General features: G+C 40.5%; 2 protein-coding genes and 1 pseudogene across 2 annotated transcripts; all 3 read left to right on the top strand.

Annotated features, from left to right (window-relative positions):
• The first annotated feature begins 5,816 nt into the window (after positions 1-5,816).
• On the top strand, positions 5,817-11,458 carry LOC146457780 (arfaptin-2-like). Its single transcript, XM_085091515.1, has 3 exons — positions 5,817-6,091; positions 8,613-9,304; positions 10,914-11,458. The coding sequence occupies exons 1-3, from the start codon at positions 5,848-5,850 to the stop codon at positions 11,064-11,066; spliced, it is 1,089 nt and encodes a 362-aa protein (XP_084947641.1). The 5' UTR covers positions 5,817-5,847; the 3' UTR covers positions 11,067-11,458.
• Positions 11,459-15,050: 3,592 nt separating this feature from the next.
• LOC146457781 (uncharacterized) lies at positions 15,051-18,540 on the top strand. The gene is given in 5 exon segments (XM_085091543.1): positions 15,051-15,131; positions 16,009-16,107; positions 16,820-16,943; positions 16,946-16,973; positions 16,975-18,540. Coding segments are annotated over 5 exon segments (1,164 nt in total). The 3' UTR covers positions 17,807-18,540.
• A 244-nt stretch (positions 18,541-18,784) lies between these two features.
• On the top strand, positions 18,785-20,897 carry LOC146457782 (uncharacterized; annotated as a pseudogene).
• The last annotated feature ends 126 nt before the right edge of the window (positions 20,898-21,023 follow it).

Genomic DNA, 21,023 nt, shown 5'->3' on the forward strand with positions numbered 1-21,023 from the left:
TAGACTTTAAAAAGGTTAAAACACGATCTAGAATATAGGAGACATTTGGTTAAATGTTCTCGTTTGTTAGCCCCAAATCCATAATATCCAGCCGCTATCGTTTCCAACCTTATTAATTGTTTTCTCGTAGTCTAGCAGTATAGTACTGTGAGCTAAACTCTGGCTCAAAGGTTTTTCTTATCAGAACGTATCATTATTCTTTCATATTAAATAAACAGAGACATTAGTCATTACCAAGCGAAAGAACAGTCACAGCGAGGTGTGATTGATATTCCCTTTCTCTTGGGCCTCAATAACTTGTCAGATAAAAGTCATACCAGTCTTTAAACAAACTCTTGTTAACCTTTTGAAACAGTTTCGGGAGATTTATTTATCCCCACTTTATGTTGTAAAAGGCCTTAGCAGCGAGTAACAATAGTGTTTAAGTGGAGCCTGTTTTGCCCGACATGAATGGTCATGAGGGAGTAACTGCAGGTATCCACAGGCCGTCCACAGGTACCCGCAAGGCAGCTATTGTCCTTCCCCGCATGGGCAGTGGCATTTAAGTATCAACTCACGAAAAAAGCAAGCCCTTCTATTATTAGGACAATGCTAAAGAAGAGTATTAACAGAGTTTTAAGAGGTAAGAAGAGTAAAAATAGTTTGTATTTGTTATGTTGCTGCAGTGGAACCAAAAGACGCTGTTTTCTTGGTCACTTGTCCGTTAGGAAGTCACGTAGCGGCGAAACTAAAATTTAAAAACAGATGTCTAATTAGCCGATACGGTTATATAATAAGACTGAGATCATCTTCATAATAACGTTTGAGGAGTCTCACTACTTCACATTTTACTAAATCTGAAGTAGTAATCTTGCTAAAATTTTATTGTTTCCAACTCCTATTTTGATCGATTTTTATCGGAGCAAGCCTTGTCAGCGGTATAATTTACGCACTTACATGTAAATTTTCTCCCGCGGTCTTGGTTTGATTTTCACACCACGGTCTCTCCCTCTTAAGTCTCTCCTCCTCGATGGTATCTCCCCCCCCCCCCCCCACCACCTTAGCTCCAGAGGTCTCTCCCTCAGCGCTCTCCACCCTAACGGTCTTCCCCCTCCACCCCAGTGGTCTCTCTTCCGGGTGGTCTCTCCTCCCGCGGTCTTTCATATAGATGTCTTATATCAAACAGTTTTAAAGTACCCAGTAATATATCTAAGCTTACGTAAAATTGGAACGATATATCGACCTCCTTATCTCAAGTTTAATTGCACAAATGCACAGAGAGATAAGGGGGGAGAGCAGGAGAAAACGACGAGACATGATTAAATAGGTTGCCGACACAGTCATCGGCTTTGCAAATGAAACAGAGATTACTTGAGACCATTTTTACCTCTGAAAACAGCAAATTTACCTGGAAACGTCTTTTTGTATTGGTAACTGATCTTATCCCGGGGCATCTGGGTATGAAATTTCCATGGTAACGTCAATGAGAAAATAAAATCTCGAGCCATTGACAGTTTTGATCCGCGAAGTTTTAAACTCAGTCAAAAAGACGTCTCGTATCAGACTACATCATAAAATTTGCCGCTTCAATGACGCTGGTAAAGCAGCAATCCCTTACCAAGGAAAAATAAGGGGGAAAATCTTTTAATCCGTAATTAGCACGTTCATGTTTAAACCAATCTCCTTCCCAGTGCTTTTCCCTTGTAAAATGGGGAGGGCCAAAGCCATGGGAACGGGGTTGCGTTTAAACGAGTCTGGACTCATCCGTGTAATGTTATCAAATCAATCAATCAATCAATCAATCAATCCATCAATCTTTGTTTAAAATGAGAATATTCTTCGCAATCTATTACGATACAATGCGAGGCTTTTCGGGATTCCCTTTCAATTCCTCTAAATTCAAAATACAAACAGTCACACAGTTTGTGTGGGCGCCCTGTGTTTAAAGAAATAAACGTCCTAAACAACAATTCTAAAACTTAGAGGACCCTAAAACAATTGACCTGCGAAACGTTAATGCTTCAATTAACTGAGCTCCAAATGTTGTCATTGAGTTTAATATCGCTTATTTTGTCTCGCTGGTGACAGCTAAAAATTTATTAAGGTTAGACAGGAGCCCATTACTGAGCGCCTGGGTTAGATTAAAAAAATACTTCAAAATTAAGTTGGGGGTGGGGAGGGTGATCCCAGGTTAGGGATCTGGACCTCCCTGGGGTACACCTCTGAATTTTCGGTGGAGATGTGCCGCCCGGTTCTCCAAATCGTAACCCTATTTCAGACCAAAACATGCCATTTTCCACACCCGTTTTCAGACTGGGCCTCTAAAATCCATAACCGTTTTCAGACCTGGCTTTTAGCCTAATTAAGCTTCGCATCAGTGCCAAAGTCAAGAATTTGTAAAATTCACGCGAAAATTGAGCTCGAGTGATATATTTTGGATACTTCTCTTTCTCTACTATTCATTTGGAGTTGAAAAGACAAATATGTTTATTCGCTCTCTTGGTTCCCTTGAAAAACCATACCCTTTGGGGCGGCACATACCTATGTAGCTTATATTAGGGAGTAAACCCCCCCCCCCCCTTCCCTCGGCCATGACTCCAAACTGTTCAATTAGTTCAATCTCGTCGAGAGGAGTGACTAAAACATGTAAGCAGCGTAGAGTGCAGCTTAAATGGGACGGCTTATTAAGCCTTTATGCCTTTGTCGTTGGGATTTAGCACTGATCTACACCATTATATTTAGGCCTAAGCACTGCTTTAAAAATGCATTTGTTGTCATGGTTAAAATGGATGTGGATAGGATATATGAAGCAAATGACCCGGGTTTGATAAGCCCCCGCAGTTATAGGCCCATCTATTTGTGAACAAAATTTTTATTCCAGTTATAAGTCCCTCCCCCCCCCCCCCTTCCCCCATCCGCTAATAGGCTCATCATATGTAAACACTAGCTCCTAAAAAAAGGGCACGGCATTCCTTGATACGTAATCCCCGCTCAGAAACTGCCCACCGGCCTTGAAGAAGCCGTGGAGTATCACTTTGAAACGGATGAGTCAGACAATGGCATTGACGATGATGAGCAACACGAGTGTGAAGTGAAAAGCCTTTTAACACTTGTGAAGTAGAACTGGGATCAAAGTCTGTTTAATTTTGTTATGTTCCGGTTACGGTTAAAGTTGGAGTTTCGAATTTGATCTTGTAGTGAAAAAAGTATGTTTTGTTTTAAGCTTGTTTCGAAACATTTTATTTATTCCGCTTATGAGTCCGTCGGATATCCCCCCCCCCCCTTCTCAGACATAAGCCCACCTAAAACCCCTTACGAAATTGTAACAAGATGCCCGGCTAATGGTCGCTAATGGCATAACACGGAATGCTTAATGTAACCCCAATTATTCCCCATTGTATGTTTTGCAGATATTTAAAAACTATCCTCCCTTGGCAATTGAAATAATTGTCTGAATGGTTTTATTCAGATATATTGCGTGATACTTATCGTTGTGTTACTAGAAATCATACCAGAAATAACTCTGCAATAACGTCATGACCCCGCTGAACTGGTCTGGCCTCCTCTATCTCTAACCCTTCGCGTTGATTATTCGGTCTGTTTTTGAAAGCGGAATTTCTTCGCTGTGAACTCTCCCAATTTCCACCGTTTCAACTGTCGAGTACTACCTAGAAGTTATTATTTCGATTTACCCCTTGAAAAAGGTTAGTTTTCTCTCTGAAAACGGCAGATCAGAGTCTTAAATTCATACATGTGGCCGCCATTGATCAAAAACAACTTTTCGAAATGATGACTTGCTTTGACGTCACACAGGTAGAGATTAGTAGGTCCCCTCCCTCGTGATATACGCGCCGATAATAGATTTTGATTTGGCTGTTTTTGTTCAAGACAATCAGAACAATAAATCCCTTCTGGGAGAGGGTAGAATTTAATCAAGGTTTAATGAATAAATCAAATAATGATTTGACGTCACACAGGAAGGGATTAGACTGCAAGCAGTCCCTTTCTGGTCAGTCGAGAGGGTGCGCTCACAGCGCAGCGAGACTGGAGCGAGGAGAAATAAATGAGAAGAGACTGGGGGAGAGATGGCCTCTCCCCAAGCTCCCCTCCGCTCGTTTTCTCCAGTTTTTACGCGGGATGCCCTGAGGGGGCATACCGTGTCTAAAAACGGGACGATTTCTTTTTCTTCGTCGTAGCTTCAAATCGGTACATTAATTTATTACGCGGGATGCCCTGAGGGGGCATACCGTGTCTAAAAACGGGACGATTTCTTTTTCTTCGTCGTAGCTTCAAATCGGTACATTAATTTATTCATTAAACTCACCCCTCTCCTACTCGGGGTGTATTGTTCTGATTGTCTTCAACAGAAGCAGGCCAATCAAAATCCATTCTTGTCGCTTACATCGCGAGGGAGGGGACCCACTCACCCCTACCTGTGTGACGTCAACGCATCATTTGATCTATTTATTAAAAACGGATTAAATTTGGGGCCATATTGTTTATAACATGTTCTGGACTCAAGTGTGCCGTTTTCAAACGGAAATTTCACCATTTTGAAGCGGCAAATCGAAAGAATAACTTCTAAGAAGCACTCGACATTTAAAACGGTAGAAATTGGTGAGTTCATGGCGAAGGAATCGTGCTTTGTTTGACAGTCCTTGACCACGACGCGAGACTAAAAAGAGGTCATTGAGAAGCTTACGTTATCGTAATGGAATTCCACACATTTCCGGTGAAAGTCTGAGTCGCGTAACACAAGGAAAACAACGTAACGCGATCGTCGTGACTCAAACTATTCCATTAGCAAGGATAGTTTTATCAATCGGCGAAGCATACAGTTGGAAAAAATGAATCAGCCCCAGCATCACGCGTAATGCCAGTAAAGCAGGCATCTTGTTCATTAAACTCACCCCTCTCCTACTCGGGGTGTATTGTTCTGATTGTCTTCAACAGAAGCAGGCCAATCAAAATCCATTCTTGTCGCTTACATCGCGAGGGAGGGGACCCACTCACCCCTACCTGTGTGACGTCAACGCATCATTTGATCTATTTATTAAAAACGGATCAAATTTGGGGCCATATTGTTTATAACATGTTCTGGACTCAAGTGTGCCGTTTTGAAACGGAAATTTCACCATTTTGAAGCGGCAAATCGAAAGAATAACTTCTAAGAAGCACTCGAAATTTAAAACGGTAGAAATTGGTGAGTTCATGGCGAAGGAATCGTGCTTTGTTTGACAGTCCTTGACCACGACGCGAGACTAAAAAGAGGTCATTGAGAAGCTTACGTGATCGTAATGGAATTCCACACATTTCCGGTGAAAGTCTGAGTCGCGTAACACAAGGAAAACAACGTAACGCGATCGTCGTGACTCAAACTATTCCATTAGCAAGGATAGTTTTATCAATCGGCGAAGCATACAGTTGGAAAAAAATGAATCAGCCCCAGCATCACGCGTAATGCCAGTAAAGCAGGCATCTTGTTTCGCGCTCGGCTATTTCGCGCGACTTCTCGACTATCCAGAAAGGGACTGCTTGCAGTCTAGGAAGGGATGAGTGGGTCCCCTCTCTTGTGATATGTGCCCGAATAATAGATTTTGATTGGCCTGCTTTTGTTGAAGACAATCAGAACAATACATCCTGAGTAGGAGAGGGGTTAGTTTAATGAATAAATTAATGTACCGATTTGTGGCTACGACGAAGAAGATACCCGACCGAAACCTAGACTCGTCATGCCCTGCGGGCATTCCGTGTAATAAAGCCCCGGCCCCGGAGGGTTATGACGAAATGACCACAAATTATTAACACGTGGTGCGTGGTAGTAAGTTCCCGGATGAGACAGGTCACGTCAGCAAATGTGGAGAAAACATGGCGGACGACCGTGAAGGGGCAGTGGACGGTATTCGTGAAACCGATTTAAACGACGATATTATTTCTGGTGCCATTGGTACTAATGCAACTACAAGGATCGATTTTGAAGAAGATGACCCACGACATTTCCCTGGCATGGATGAAATGTTGAAAGTGGCAACTGATTTACAGGGTAGTGGACATTCCATTCAACTCAACGACACACCGGGCGACTCACCAAGATTAGAACTAGAAAATTCTGGTGAGGAAATTATACTGAACGTGTTCTTGCTTCTTCTAGTGTTGCTATGTAAGGTTCATCGTGTGTCAACACGAGTGGGAACGCACCCGTTTGTCTATTTTACGTTTGTTTCCGCATGTACGTAATAGTATCCTCAAAAGTTGTGCCGGAATAACCACCCTCGGTTTGTGTTTAGACCAAGCCCATATTTGACGGTTTAGTTGGCGAAGAAAGAGCGAATTTCTCGTCCAGATTTCTCAATGTTTATTTCCATCTTCAAGTTAAGAATTGCATTTTTTTGGCATTATTAAAAAAGTCTTTTCAAGCCAAAGCTTTCGTTAACACTAACTCCAAGAAGTTTCTCCTAATTTCAGTGTTAATCTGATTTGAGTTCTTTCGTTGCGTGGAAAAAAAGTTACGGCTATGTAGTAAAAAAATCATGGTGTACCTGTATGTTGTACTTTGAGAGGACATGGCTTATTCGCTGTTTAACAATGTCAGCATACAAAGAGAAAAAATCCAGAAAACCAAGCCAGATAGCATTGTCTTACATTGTATATAAGCTTACTATTAGCATTTTTAACATCGAAGCAAAGAAATCCGATGAATGCGTTTAAGAAATAGTTTTTTTATTTCTTATAGTCAGAAAATTCTCACTGTTATGGAAAAAAGTAATGTGTAAAAAAATGGAGCAGTGGCTATGCCCAGTGAATCCCACTCCAAGCATTTCATTTGTTTTTTCAAATCTCACCAAGTGGTAAGATTGCAGGCTGGTATATACCAATTAATACCATTTTTGTATAACAATACGTTATGCTACATCTTTTTTGAAAACCGTAATGATGATGATTGGAATAACCCACATGGAAGGCATCCTCATGATGAAGGTACTTAGATGTGTGCATTTTCCTTCTTTCATAAAAAGGTTTAAGTTATTCAGCCCTTTCAATGTGTACCAGTGACTAAAAAGACTAGTCAGCCACCTCATTGACGCAAATCAAGGCTGTTGCATAAGAAAATTTTCAAGGAGCCCACAAGGCCAAAAGCAAAGAAGTTAGGAGCCCAACATGTAAAGTGTTAGGTGCCCAGAGCATTTTCTAAGGTTCCCCAGGCTACTGGGCTTCTGCTAGGCAACAGAGTGCAAATGAAACTGACAGTAATAAATTGAAATGTGTCGTCACAAAGTCCCATTGGCTTTATTTCTTTTTTGTAATTAAACATTACCCTTCAACCTTTTACATTTCTTTAAAACTTGTGCTGATGAAGGGTAGACCAATGGCTATGCAAACTGTGTGCAAGATGTTATCTAATTGCACACATTTTTTTTGTGTGTTTATTAAAGCATAGATTGTATGCTGATTAATGAAACCTAAAATACTACATTTTGTTACTTTAACTTGCTTAAAAAAATTAAAACCCTGAGTGATTTATTTATTAAATAATGTTGACTTTTCTGAAGCCTGATTTACACATAGTCTAGTTGCAAATATTACTTTGTTTGTCTGTGAGAAAAAAAGAATATTTGCACATTTACCCCTTAGGGATGCCTTTTTCAGTCTACTATAAATTCTAAAGTAGTGGTTAGAACACAGATCTTAATCTCGGTTTCTTTGTGTACTGAAATAACATAAAAAACAAAAATTGTACATCTCTAAACAATGTATCATAAATATTTCGGTTTGTCCCAGGGATGCATTCTCACAATGATAGTTTCTCTGTTGTATACGCACAAGAACAATAGCGCAAAATATAAGATCATTTCAAATTATACAGAATTTGAATAAAACTTTACATTAAAAGTTATAGAGCATATTACATGACCATGCAGAGATACGGAAGTTCTCCAAGCAACCATGTGATGTTCTGTACACCAATGAAATACCAAACCATTGCAAAAGGTGCCATTTATTATGTAACCACGGCAACGGTAATCTTTTCACATGTGAAGATATCATGTTTTCGCCCGAAAGCTCACCTAGTATTTCACTGGTGTTCATATAATAAAAAATATTACATTTGTTAAAGGAATGCCACTGGTTGTGTTTTCCACTCATAATTTGTGATAACTCATTGATCTTCACTGGTTAGTTTTAAGATTATTTTGATTGTGGTTAGTGTCATACAATATCACAAGTCTTTTTAACTATGTATCACCCTTCAAGACCTCTTTACTCGTGTAGTAAGAATTTGGAAACACATGCTACATAGGCTAGCAAACTTTCGGAAAGTCCTTTTTCCTCTGGGACTTGATAGATGATGATGGGAAAGTTCAATGGAATGCTCTGAGGATGATCTTAGCCATTAAAATTATTTCGTCTATGCTGTTTTTGTATTATTAATATTTTAAAATGTAACAACTGATTAAGTGTCATCTGGCACTGCCACTAACTTTTGTGTATCCAGGAGAGAATTTCCCTCTTAGTATTTTTCAACTTTTAAAAATGGGTGATTTGTCTTCATTGTCCTCTAAAATGGATCTCAAGTTGACCATCAGGTACAGGTTTCACCTGATGTTAATTGTTGTTTATTTAACCTTCGACAGGAACTTCATCAACAAGTTCATGGCAACCACCGGAAGGGACATACCAGAATGGCCATCCTGCCGCCCCAGCTGTCATTCGACCAGGTACTGCACAGAAAATAGATCACTTGAAGAAATGGAGTATTTCAACATACAAGTATACTAGGCAGTACCTTTCTGAAAGATTTGGTAAAGGAACAAGAACTGTGGACACTGAACTTGAAGGACAAATTCTTTTGTTGAAAGAAACTCAAGCCAAGTATATGAATGTTCTGAAGCTTGCAAAGCAGATGTCACTTCATTTTAGCAACATGGTTCAAAGTCAGAGGGGTCTTGCGGATGCGTTTGCCGATTTAGGGATGAAGTCTCCTGAGTTGCAGGATGAGTTCAACTATAATTCAGAGTCTCAAAGGTCACTTGCAAAGAATGGGGAAGTGCTTCTAGGGGCACTGAACTTTTTTACATCCAACTTGTCCACTCTTGTACACAAGACCATGGAGGATTCCATCATGACGGTGAAAGCGTATGAATCTGCCAGAATAGAGTATGATGCTTACAGAACAGACTTGGAGTCTACCCAAGCGGGACCAAGAACTGCAGTGACTGCTGTTAAAGCTGAAGAAGCTAAACAACAGTATGACATCCAGAAAGAGAAATTTGACAAACTCCGAGGTGACTTGGCAATCAAACTCAGATTCTTGGAGGAAAATAAGGTACTGGTATAGCTTTTCAAAGAAACTTTTGCCTTGTGATATTTTTTCATGAATTTGTAGAGTTTTGTCTGCTTGAAGTCTGCTCTGAGGTGATTATAAGAAAAGTGTTGAATCAGAGAATGTGAGAGGACATGCCTCCAGGCTTTCACTTTGTTTTTCACTGATTTTCGCAATTTTGTCTGCAAGGGTCTACTTTTTCATTGATTGGTTCTGATAGCAATCTGAAAGCTGAAAGGAACAGATATTCCAGTCAAAGATCCAACATGTGTGAAGTTAATAATTATTGCAACACTGATCATTTTAAGTCTATATACAAAATTCCAGCTACCAAAGTGTACCAATAAGACAAGAACAGAATTGATTATGGCATAAATATGAATGTTTATTTTTTTAAGCCTGGATTCCTGTTGGGAGAACAAGGAAATCCTCATTCTCCCTGTTGACTCCTGTTGGGAGAACTCGAATTTCCTGATTTCCCGAGTATGCCTGATTGCCTGTGTCACTGAGTGAATAATACATCATTCTTAGAATTGATGTGGAAGCCACACACCCAGATTCTCTTCATAATAATAAAGATTAAACCAATGTCACCTAGGGAAAATCAAGAAATTAGCAAAGTGATAATAAACTACCCATGTACAGTAAAAATACACAAGGTAAAAAAACAACAACACTCCTCCAAAACATTAAGTAAAAATCTCTAAAATTTTGATGAAAGTTGATTGTCTTGACACATGGGCGAATTTGATCTGCTCGCGAGGACGTGTTTGTTTACATAAGATTATGTAGTTGCCACGTTTCATCAATGAAAATAGAAGGACAAGCAGACAAAAAGCTTTCCCAAATGAATAATTAATTCAGAGAAGCCTTTTTATACACCCAAGAAGCGAGTGTGTAAAACTTTTGCTATGATTCGAGAACCACGCAAGCAATTTGAATGAATTGCGAGTCAATTTTGAAGCGAATTTATTTACCCTTTTGGAGCACCTTGTTTAAAAATTTTGCAAAAACTCTTAGGAATATGAAGAATCGGTCAATTAGAAAAGTATTTCAGCACAAATTGGCGTGGATTCCCAGAAGCGCTCACACATTACCAAGAAAGTCTGCAACTTAAATGATGATTTGAGGTGTACTCTTACTCTTTGCTCCTTCTGAAAAAGCGAAATTGGCGTCTTAAAAATTCACGCTTGAGCTTTTTACTGAAATTTTTTTTATTTTTTGTGTGGGACAAAAGTGTTCCTTTCCAGGCCCCCCTAAGACCTAGAAATATATATGCAGACAATGGATTCTGATCAGTCAGTCTTTCCTGAAGACAATTACAACAAAAGGGGAACATCTTGGGGAGGCAGGAACCAAACACAAACATGCACAAAATCACAGTCAGTTTTGGCCGGCACAGTGATCAATGGATTAATAATAAATATGGTACTTACAGGTGATCCAGTAGACTTATTCAAAAATATTTCAATGGATGTCCTTGGTTTTTTTGGATGTGTTTGGAATTCACCATGAATGTAGAACAAGGATTTCCAAAAAAGGAATGTAATACATGGAAATCGTTTAGTAGTTTACTGATAATCAAAGTTGTTGCTGCTTTTGTCTTGGTCAGGTGAAGGTGATGCACAAGCAGTTACTACTATTCCAGAATGCTATAAGTGCTTACTTTGCTGGAAACAAGCAGGCCTTAGAAAACTGTATCAAGGAATTCCATATAAAAATCAAGAGTAAAGAGGGCAACCAGCAATCATTCCTGGAGCATTGAGGCATGTAACAGTGGCTTACAATAGTAGTTTGGTTTTAATAAGGTGTAGACAAAGGGTATAGCATTGTGGGCAACATGACATGCAGTCGTAAATGTGCTGTGTGTCTAACCCCAAAATGTTACATGCAAAATCGTGTACAACAGTTTAGAAATGCAATCTACAGCACTGTACACAGCAATTTTGGAGGTGTATGGAGTTTCTCTGTAATTTCACTGTATGCAGTGTTGTACCATATGGCTGGGTCCTTATGTCAAATGCTCATTTGGGCAACAAAGAAAACAAGAACTGATTGCTTCTGAGTAGTAAAAAAATACATGAATATACTTTAAATCAAAAGCAAGACACACATGGAAAGGAAATATTATTGTTTTAGTTGAGTCTCTGCAAAAATCATGTTGGAAATTTTCCATGATTTCCTCACTGTCGACAAAAAGCTTAGCTGTTAAAAAAGAGAAAATATTTTAAATGGGGTTCTTATTTGTGTAATCAGTGAACTGTATTCAGTTTTTCATGAGGATAGGAATACCAACAAATGAGTCCCTGATGGGACTTATAAGACCCTTGACCTTGTCAAGGGTCTTACACTCATCGGGAACTCAGATTAAGGACAGTGCCTACTGATAAAGAAGTATTTTGTGTGGCTTATGACTATGCGGGAAAAGCAGATCTTAGCAGGGATTAATTTAGCAACAATAAAAAGAAATTATTCTAAAAAAAAACAGTAAAAATACAAAGCAATGTATGACGTTTTTTTTTTTTTTTCCAAATTGAAGCTTTGTTATCTCTGAAAAATGCCTGGTTACCCCCAATTTTGCTAAGTTCTGCTTTCTCCGCATAGTTTTAAACCGTGCAAGAATGTCCCTGTTTTAGTAGGCACCACCCATAGGAAACCTGAGTATCTCGAGATGCGCAAAACGTCTGCGCAGTAATAAAAGTAGGCGCCGTCCTCAACATATGCCTTTTTACTTTGTTGCATAGAAACTAAATACGCTTTTACCTTTTAATGTAAACATTGTTGGAAATCAGGTCTTTACGTTGAAGGATCCAACTCAGTAAAGACATATTTGGTCTACAGTATAATACACAGAAGTGGTAGTGGTGGTGCAGGTTGTACTGAGGACTGACGAACGTTCAAATTATTGGTACAATTGATTCTGGGCCTTATGTCATGTAATTATTCTTGTTCAACTTGATAAAGAACTTTTCACAGGTAGCAGTCTGAGTAGACTGTGGACATTCACCCACAAGAGATGTACAAATTATGCGAACAACTGTAAACTAAGTTTCTTGCTGAATCTAACATGCTCTGTATAAAGTAGGAGAAGGTAGAGACTGCTTGTAGTGTACAATCTAAGCAAAATAATTATTTGGTCATCAGGGATCATATTGAAGATGATTTTTCTGTTCAACAGTAGTAACTAGTCTACTAGTGGATGGGGATGTGGATAGAAGCGACGACAATTCTTCTATAAGCATCTGGAATATCATGGTGTACAGGGGAGGATTCCCCTGTAAGTCTTTTCTAGAATAATAATTGTGAGAGATGAAGTTTAAAACAACTTGACTACTAATCTACGTTTCCAGTGACTGATAGTTAACTCTGCCTTGCCTTGTTGACTTAAATTTATTGTGCTAAGGTCCGACAGGGTCAGTGTAATGCAGTCACTTATATAGTCTTAAGTTATTCCCTCTTTGGATGAATGAAGTTTGATATATTTTTGCAGCATTTAGGACTGAATGTAAATTTTGTCCCATAGGCTGCATGCTTCAAAGTTTTATATCAAGCTGATAACTAACCAAGAGAATCGACAACAGCTAACACAATAAATTACTGACAAAATTCTTTTTGGGGCGTATGAAAGATTGGCTTTGTAAAATTAGGCATTTTTTTAGGCTTAAAATATGGTTAATCTTGTACCCAAATGTTTTTGTGGTAAAATTGGTCACATTCTCCAATCTGATTGGTCAATGAAAATGGCTTGATGCAAATTGGGTCACCATGTTTGTGCAAACTTTCAAACCTTTGCTCTGCATGCACAAAGACGCAAACTCTACAGAAAACATGTCTTGATGCTTCTGGCCTTCTATGAAAAGTGGTTTCTTGCACCGATTTGAACTTAAGATCTCATTAAACTAGTACTGGTTCTTCCATTGTGCATATTTCATAGCATGTCTCTCTTTTAAATTTAAATTTCTTTTCCCCAAAGTTTTGGGGAAAATTTTGGTCGGCAATCTGACACATACAACTGCTAACTTTGCATACCATTATCAACAAACTTCAGCCCAGCCTCTCATATGAGAAACTTAAAATCCTTGAATTTATTTATTTTTTTTTTTTTTTTAATTTGATAGGTGGAATCTTACAGACATTTTTAGCAACAAATTGATCTTTAAAATCCATCATGGGTAGCTCATGCAGCTTTCTCGGGCTGTAAATTTTAGGCATGCACAGTCAGGTCATAGTTATAAAAGGCAATGGTTATGACGCCTGACAAATTTCTTTGTTGTGGTTTGGTAGCATGTTTGGCCTTGACAGTGCACAGACAACAACAGATTTTGAAATGTGTTGGAGCAACTGACCAAAAGAAACGTTCGTGTTAAAATATTCAACTGTAGTGTGAACATTCAAACAAAGGATTGTCCACTGTCGTGGCCCTTCGAACATAATTGCAGCACCATTGTTTTCATGACAAATATTCATAACCAGTCCCTCAATTAACTATGGTCAGGTAATGAGCCATATTCCTGATACATTTTGATGCATTAAAATGAATTTTACTGGGTACAAGATTAAAAATGTGGTTTGAATTTTTTTCTCATCAGTTTAATTTTTACTTTCCTTTGTTCCAGATTATAGTAACCAATCCAATTCTGAGACAAATGAAAATATATTAAGAATTAAAATAGTTTGAAATTTTTCAAACCAAATACAAATTTAAACCACATTGCAGATTTTAGAGTTGAGGTGTAAATGCCAATGAACAAACTAGCAGTTTGTTCATTGGCATTTACGACAAAGTAGCATTTATAAGCAAGTAGTTTTGTGTCTAACGTAACGGATGTATTTGTAAATTATGAAAATAATTTATTGGTTTTATGAAAATGTTGGCCTTTCTTTGTGTCGTGCTGAGCTCAAACAGTTGATTCCCTTTGCCCATCTTCTCTTCCTTTCACAAGAAACTACATTTGTTCCTCCCATTTATTCTGGTACATACATGTAGGTATTCCATTTTGCCTTAGTGTAAGCATAGAGCCTGAGTGAGATCTTGTTGCTGCAGAAATCCAAGGCCATGAACAGGCGAGTGTTATAAGCGCGCTCCTTTGTGTGAGCTCTATCGTATTAATGCGTTCAAATGTGTTAGAATCCCAGACCGAAGAGCAGTACTCTGAAACTCTAATGTAGGCTGAACGAGTGGATTGTATGCTTTCTCCTCTGTTTTGCGTGGACAGTTTAACGACGCTCAGAGTCTTCCCGTTCACTTTCTTTAACCCTTTCCCGCCCAAGAGTGCCATATGGCACAAGATACAATAATGAGCTCAGTATTTGGTCCATTTGTGTGAAATTTGCACAACCAAAAGATCTTGGAAAGATCTATAAATTGAAGGCATAAAATCATGCCCCCCTCCTATATGAGACTTGATTTACCACCCCTCAAACTTTTGGACTTTTTTTCCTTTGTACGTGAAGGGTCTAGTTGATATCTTACAACAAGCAATGCACTGAGAGCTGTACATTAAGCTATAGTTTAGGGGGATACCCAGTATGTACATCGAATAGGAAAATTTTCAAAGTTTTTCTTCTTTCGTTTTGGACTTTTCTCACTCTAATATGTGACTTCCTCCATCTCTGTTGGTGTGATTTATAGCACACCCCAGAAAATACCTTTTAAATGGTTTATCACATGTGGTCTTCCAGTTCATAGTTAGCGATTTAGAAAATTCGGCATTTCCCTCGGGCAGGAAAGGGTTAAGATACAGGCCACATGGTCATTCCTGCTGAGGTGCACCCCCAGATCTTTTGTAGAGTTTACTGTCTCAACGATAAGACCATGGAGTTTGTAATTGTAAACAAAGAGTACCTGGAGTCACATGACACTTTCCAATGTTGAATTCCATTTTCCAATCTGACTCCTATTTTTCCTGGCTGTTTATATCCCGTTGCATGGCACAAGACTAACAAAAGAAATTCGAAGTCCTCGACACCTACGTTGAACCTGTCAAAAGCGCGACAGGTTCGACGCCTGGCTTATAGCCCATTTTCAGTATGGCAAACTGAACACAAGTGACAAAGCTAAACATGTAACTTCTTTCTCCCAAAAATAGCCATGTTAGGACAAAAAGACCTGACATGATTTGTTCAAAATTAATTGCAGTAGGTATAGAGAAGAATTTAGCTTAATTAACTTGTTTGTCCACAACGCTGGAACGGTTGCAAGGAAAACAACAAACTGTAAGTTGCTATCAGACACTATGGACACTGTAAAAGAAGTCTTTACCCTCAATAAAGTTTTTACCAACGCGGGAAAATCTACTGGGAGAAATAAAAGAAAACCTTGAAGAACCCGAATCTGCAGCCAAGGGCATAATAGGTCTTTGTCCTACTAGATGGACGGTGCGCGCGGTTTTTTTTTCTCCAGTCCGATATACATGGACAGATTATTGGGTGCCAAGCGCAAATGAACACTTTCGACTTCTTCTTTGGGCTGAATTTGGGACAGCGCCTGTTTTTTTTTTTTTTTTGTTTGTTTGTTTGTTTTTTTGTTTTTTTTTTTTCACATAATTTATCGAAAACCTTACAGCAAACAAGGATGTCAGCTATTAGTGGTAAACGAGTCGCTCATCTTACCAAAGCGGTCCTGCAGGAAATGCGTAGTGATGCAAGCTTCAAATCATTTTATGATGCCGTTATACTGAAAAGCAAAAATTATTCTTCCATGATAGGGCCAGTGTTGCCAAGGAGAACACGCGCGCCTTCGAGAATTGAAAGTGGTACTGGAGAACCAGCATATCCTGGGACGACACAACCCCTTCAGGCGGCTGGTATGTCGGCTGATAATGTCCGCGGCTGAGAGATTGTCCGAAAAATGAATATTTGGCCGAGAAGCGAAACTTCGAGGGCAAATGTGAAATTTTGAGGACAATCTCTCAGCCAAGGACATTATTAGCCGACAAACCACCAAGCCAGAAAGGGGTTTATTTATTTTATAACCCTACCATTAATTTTTATATCGCGCGAAAACCGCTCGTAAAAAAGCCAGTGCTGATCTGATGGCGGATGCCCGCGATTGACGTAATCAAGTACATTTGATTGGTTTACAGGAACTTTATTTTCACTGTGATTGGACCAAAACTTGACAAACTGAATCAGTTGGCGTAGGACTAAATCTGAAAGTCTACTCGTAACTTTCTACACCTTCAAAGACGTTGACAGCATGGTTTGTGACATTTTTGTACTTTCCGGAACAGCATTTGCGACCAGCTTTTTGATGTAAACATGACTGGACATCTACAAAACGAGTTTGTTTTTCTTCCATGTTAAATAACAAAGATGAAAAGGTGAAACTCTTGAGCTGGCTTTTTTTTTCCGATAGCTATTTCTTTTCAATGGAAATAATAGGAGGGCAATTATCGACGCAGGCGGGCGTTATTGCGTGATAACCACTGCGTGATAACCGTCCTGTGAATTTGCACCACGTGACGTAAAGTAGCCAATAAAATCGCGCGAAAATAAATGGGTGGGTTGTAAAGGCAGATATATAATTTTCATCCAGCTCTCCAGTTCACATTTACCATAAGTGAGTTGGAGCTGCCGTTCCTTGACATCAAGTTGTCTATTAACTGCAGCGGGATACAAACGTTGGTATACTACAAGGAGACTGCACACATAACTATCTCCATCACACAACAGTGCAAACAGGCAATCCCTTACAGCCAGTTTCTCCGTCTCCGACGGATCTGTTCTAATGACGACGACTTCAATAACAAAGCGGAGGAAATGAGAAGCTTTTTCTCAAAACGGGGCTATCTGGAGCAGCGCCTGAACGACGATCTACAGAGGCTCGCGACCATCTCGCGGGACGCAGCTCTAAACCCAACACGCCTTGGCGAAACTACTGACAGCAGAGTGCCTCTGGTATTGACCTACCATCCTTTCAACACTGGAATCAGAAAGATCTTGTTGGACAATTTTGACATCTTGTCAACGGATCCTGAAACATGTGGAAGCTTCCCTGAGCCGCCCCTCGTCTCATATCGTCGTGACAGAAATCTCAGAGATATTCTCGTGCATTCCACTGATGGCCCTACAACGCCTTCTGCTGCTGGATCCATTCCCTGCCGTCGTCCCCGTTGTCAGACATGCCAGTACATAACATCTCAGACTGTTCTTCATGGACCCAAAAGCGCACACACCATCCGCGACTGTTTCAACTGTCAGTCTGAGAATGTTGTCTACTGTATCACTTGCCGCCGTTGTACCAGCATGTACATCGGAGAGACTGGAAGGCGCATACGGGAACGCTTCAGTGAGCACCTGCGCAGTATTCGCAATCGAACTCCTGTGCTTCCCGTAGCTGAACACTTTAACTCCACCTCCCACTCGATAGACGATATCATGGTCTGCGGCGTCAAGCAGTGCACGGGGAACAACCTCCATCGAAAGCGGCAGGAAATGAAGCTTATCTTCACGCTTGGCACACTTAGGCCAAGCGGACTTAACATTAATTTTAATTTCTTTTAATTTCTTTTAGTTTCTTTTAGTTTCTTGTATTTATTTTTATATTTATTTTTATTTCTTCTTCTTGCGCGCGTATTCCACGTGCGCGCGCACGCGCTTTACAGTTGCAGTTTAAATGTAATTTATGAGGATTCTTTTACGTGCGCACTACGTTAACGGTTAGGTTTTTTGTATGGTGCAACGCGCCTTTGTCGGTACACTGATTAAGGGCTCAGCCCGAAACGTTTGAACTAATGTACTCAGTTGACACTTTATTAACGTTTTAAGGTTTATTTTCATATATTTTGTATTCAAGTGTCACGCATCTACAGAGTTTCTACTCTTTTACTATTTATTTACGATTTTGATGCGATTTTACATCTTCACAAATGCCTAACTTCAAGAAAACCGTTACCATCACACGCCGTAACTTGAAACAAAGCCGCAGCCGCTTTTTGAACCGGGAATTATTTACTTTGGCTATGGAATTAGCCGATCACACCTTTAAGAAGACCAAACTTGCCAGTCACATCACCTTCATTGGTCGCAGTTTACGAAAACGAGTGATTCCCAAGAGATTTCGAGTCCGTTTTCATCCAGCTGATGGCCATCGACACAACAGGCGCCTTTCAAGGATCACAGACTCATGTTCAAGACGACTAATGCAAGCCACTATCCAGAACTTGAAAATTCAACTGAACAACATCTCTACTCTCAAGTCGCGTGTTTGTAATCACTTCCACGATGAATGCGCTTCAGCTGAATACAACCGAGCCTTGACCTTGATATTGGAAAAGAACTCTGAATTACATCGCGAGATTAAATCAATCAAGGACGCCAAATTTGCTTCTTTACGTGGTGAGGTGCCGTTTAATCACAGTACCGCCGATCAAGCTAGGGCTCCTACCCTCACAAGAACGGTAGTCACCATTCCTGACGACCTTACTCTCAACGATGCTGAGACCTCGGTGCTTAGCAAGGGTCTTACATTTGTTCCTGTGAACAATACGACCGATGAATACGAGGTTAGAGCCGACTGTGAGAGGTACTTCCGCCGTCTGCGCCTCAAAGCCCATTTCCATGACAGGGAGGAAGTAAACCAAGAGCCGGATGCTGATGATCCATTCAGTAAGTTTAATAAGAAGATCTCAACATGGACCCCCCTTAATGGAAAATTCTCTGCGCTGGATCACTACATTGATCGCTGCCGCCGTGGTATTTCCTCACAAAATTACACGAGGCGTACCAACATAACTAATTTATCACAAGAAGAACAGCAAGCCATACGAGAACTAAGAGGACGCAGTAACATAGTAGTTAAACCTGCAGATAAAGGGGGTGCAGTGGTTGTCTGGTCGCGCGACTTGTACATTCAGGAAGCCAATCGCCAACTATCTGATGATCGATTTTATCAACGTCTTGAAGCAGATCCAACACAAGATTATCAAAAAATCGTTAAGGACACCCTGAAGGACATGGTCGCCACTTGTGAGCTACCACCGACGGCTCAACACCTTGTGGTCACAACCCCACGTACTTCGCGATTTTACATATTACCTAAAATCCACAAGCCGGGTAACCCTGGGGGTCCAATTGTTTCTGCATGCAGTTGTCCTACAGAGAACATTTCAGCGTACCTTGAAGAGGTAATGGCTCCATTTGTCAGAAACCTTCCTACTTATATCAAGGATACCAACCACGCTCTTCGTGTTTTTGATTCGTTCAGTTTTGATGATATGGACGCTCGTTCTCGTTTTCTGTTCACCATGGGCATTAAGTCCCTATATACTGTCATCCCTAATGATGGTGGACTTGAAGCTCTCGCTCATTTCCTGGACCAACGGACCAACAAGGAACCACCGACGCACACACTGACCCGTCTGGCTGAGCTTTTGCTGACTCTCAACGCATTCTCTTTTAATGGCCAACACTATCGTCAGACTGGTGGAGTGGCCATGGGTACCAAGATGGGTCCAAACTATGCTTGTCTATTTGTCGGGTTCGTCGAAGAACAGATCTATGCAAACTATACTGGCTTTCTTCCCCAGTTACACAAGCGCTACATTGATGACGTAGTTGGGGTTGCTCAGTGCACTCGCCTGGAGTTGGAGCAGTTCATCGATTACGTCTGTAATTTTCATCCAGCTCTCCAGGTTAACATTTACCATTAGTGAGCTGGAGCTGCCGTTCCTTGACATCAAGTTGTCTATTAACGGCAGCGGGATACAAACGTCGGTATACTACAAGGAGACTGACTCACATAACTATCTCCACCACACAACAGTACAAACAGGCAATCCCTTACAGCCAGTTTCTCCGTCTCCGACGGATCTGTTCTAATGACGACGACTTCAATAACAAAGCGGAGGAAATGAGAAGCTTTTTCTCAAAACGGGGCTATCCGGAGCAGCGCCTGAACGACGATCTACAGAGGCTCGCGACCATCTCGCGGGACGCAGTTCTAAACCCAACACGCCTTGGCGAAACTACTGACAGCAGAGTGCCTCTGGTATTGACCTACCATCCTTTCAACACTGGAATCAGAAAGATCTTGTTGGACAATTTTGACATCTTGTCAACGGATCCTGAAACATGTGGAAGCTTCCCTGAGCCGCCCCTCGTCTCATATCGTCGTGACAGAAATCTCAGAGATATTCTCGTGCATTCCACTGATGGCCCTACAACGCCTTCTGCTGCTGGATCCATTCCCTGCCGTCGTCCCCGTTGTCAGACATGCCAGTACATAACATCTCAGACTGTTCTTCATGGACCCAAAAGCGCACACACCATCCGCGACTGTTTCAACTGTCAGTCTGAGAATGTTGTCTACTGTATCACTTGCCGCCGTTGTACCAGCATGTACATCGGAGAGACTGGAAGGCGCATACGGGAACGCTTCAGTGAGCACCTGCCCAGTATTCGCAATCGAACTCCTGTGCTTCCCGTAGCTGAACACTTTAACTCCACCTCCCACTCGATAGACGATATCATGGTCTGCGGCGTCAAGCAGTGCACGGGGAACAACCTCCATCGAAAGCGGCAGGATATGAAGCTTATCTTCACGCTTGGCACACTTAGGCCAAGCGAACTTAACATTAATTTTAATTTCTTTTAATTTCTTTTAGTTTCTTTTAGTTTCTTGTATTTATTTTTATATTTATTTTTATTTCTTCTTCTTGCGCGCGTGTTCCACGTGCGCGCGCATGCGCCTTACAGTTGCGGTTTAAATGTAATTTATGAG

The sequence above is a fragment of the Pavona decussata genome, unplaced genomic scaffold (genome assembly GCF_977016875.1).
Source record: "Pavona decussata unplaced genomic scaffold, jaPavDecu1.1 SCAFFOLD_237, whole genome shotgun sequence".
Taxonomy (NCBI): domain Eukaryota; kingdom Metazoa; phylum Cnidaria; class Anthozoa; order Scleractinia; family Agariciidae; genus Pavona; species Pavona decussata.

Coding starts and splice junctions, on each gene's coding strand:
- LOC146457780 (XM_085091515.1), top strand. CDS start 5,848: ATGGCGGACGACCGTGAAGGGGCAGTGGACGGTATTCGTGAAACCGAT. Junction 6,092..8,612: donor ATTAGAACTAGAAAATTCTG/GTGAGGAAATTA, acceptor AACCTTCGACAG/GAACTTCATCAACAAGTTCA. Junction 9,305..10,913: donor GATTCTTGGAGGAAAATAAG/GTACTGGTATAG, acceptor TGTCTTGGTCAG/GTGAAGGTGATGCACAAGCA.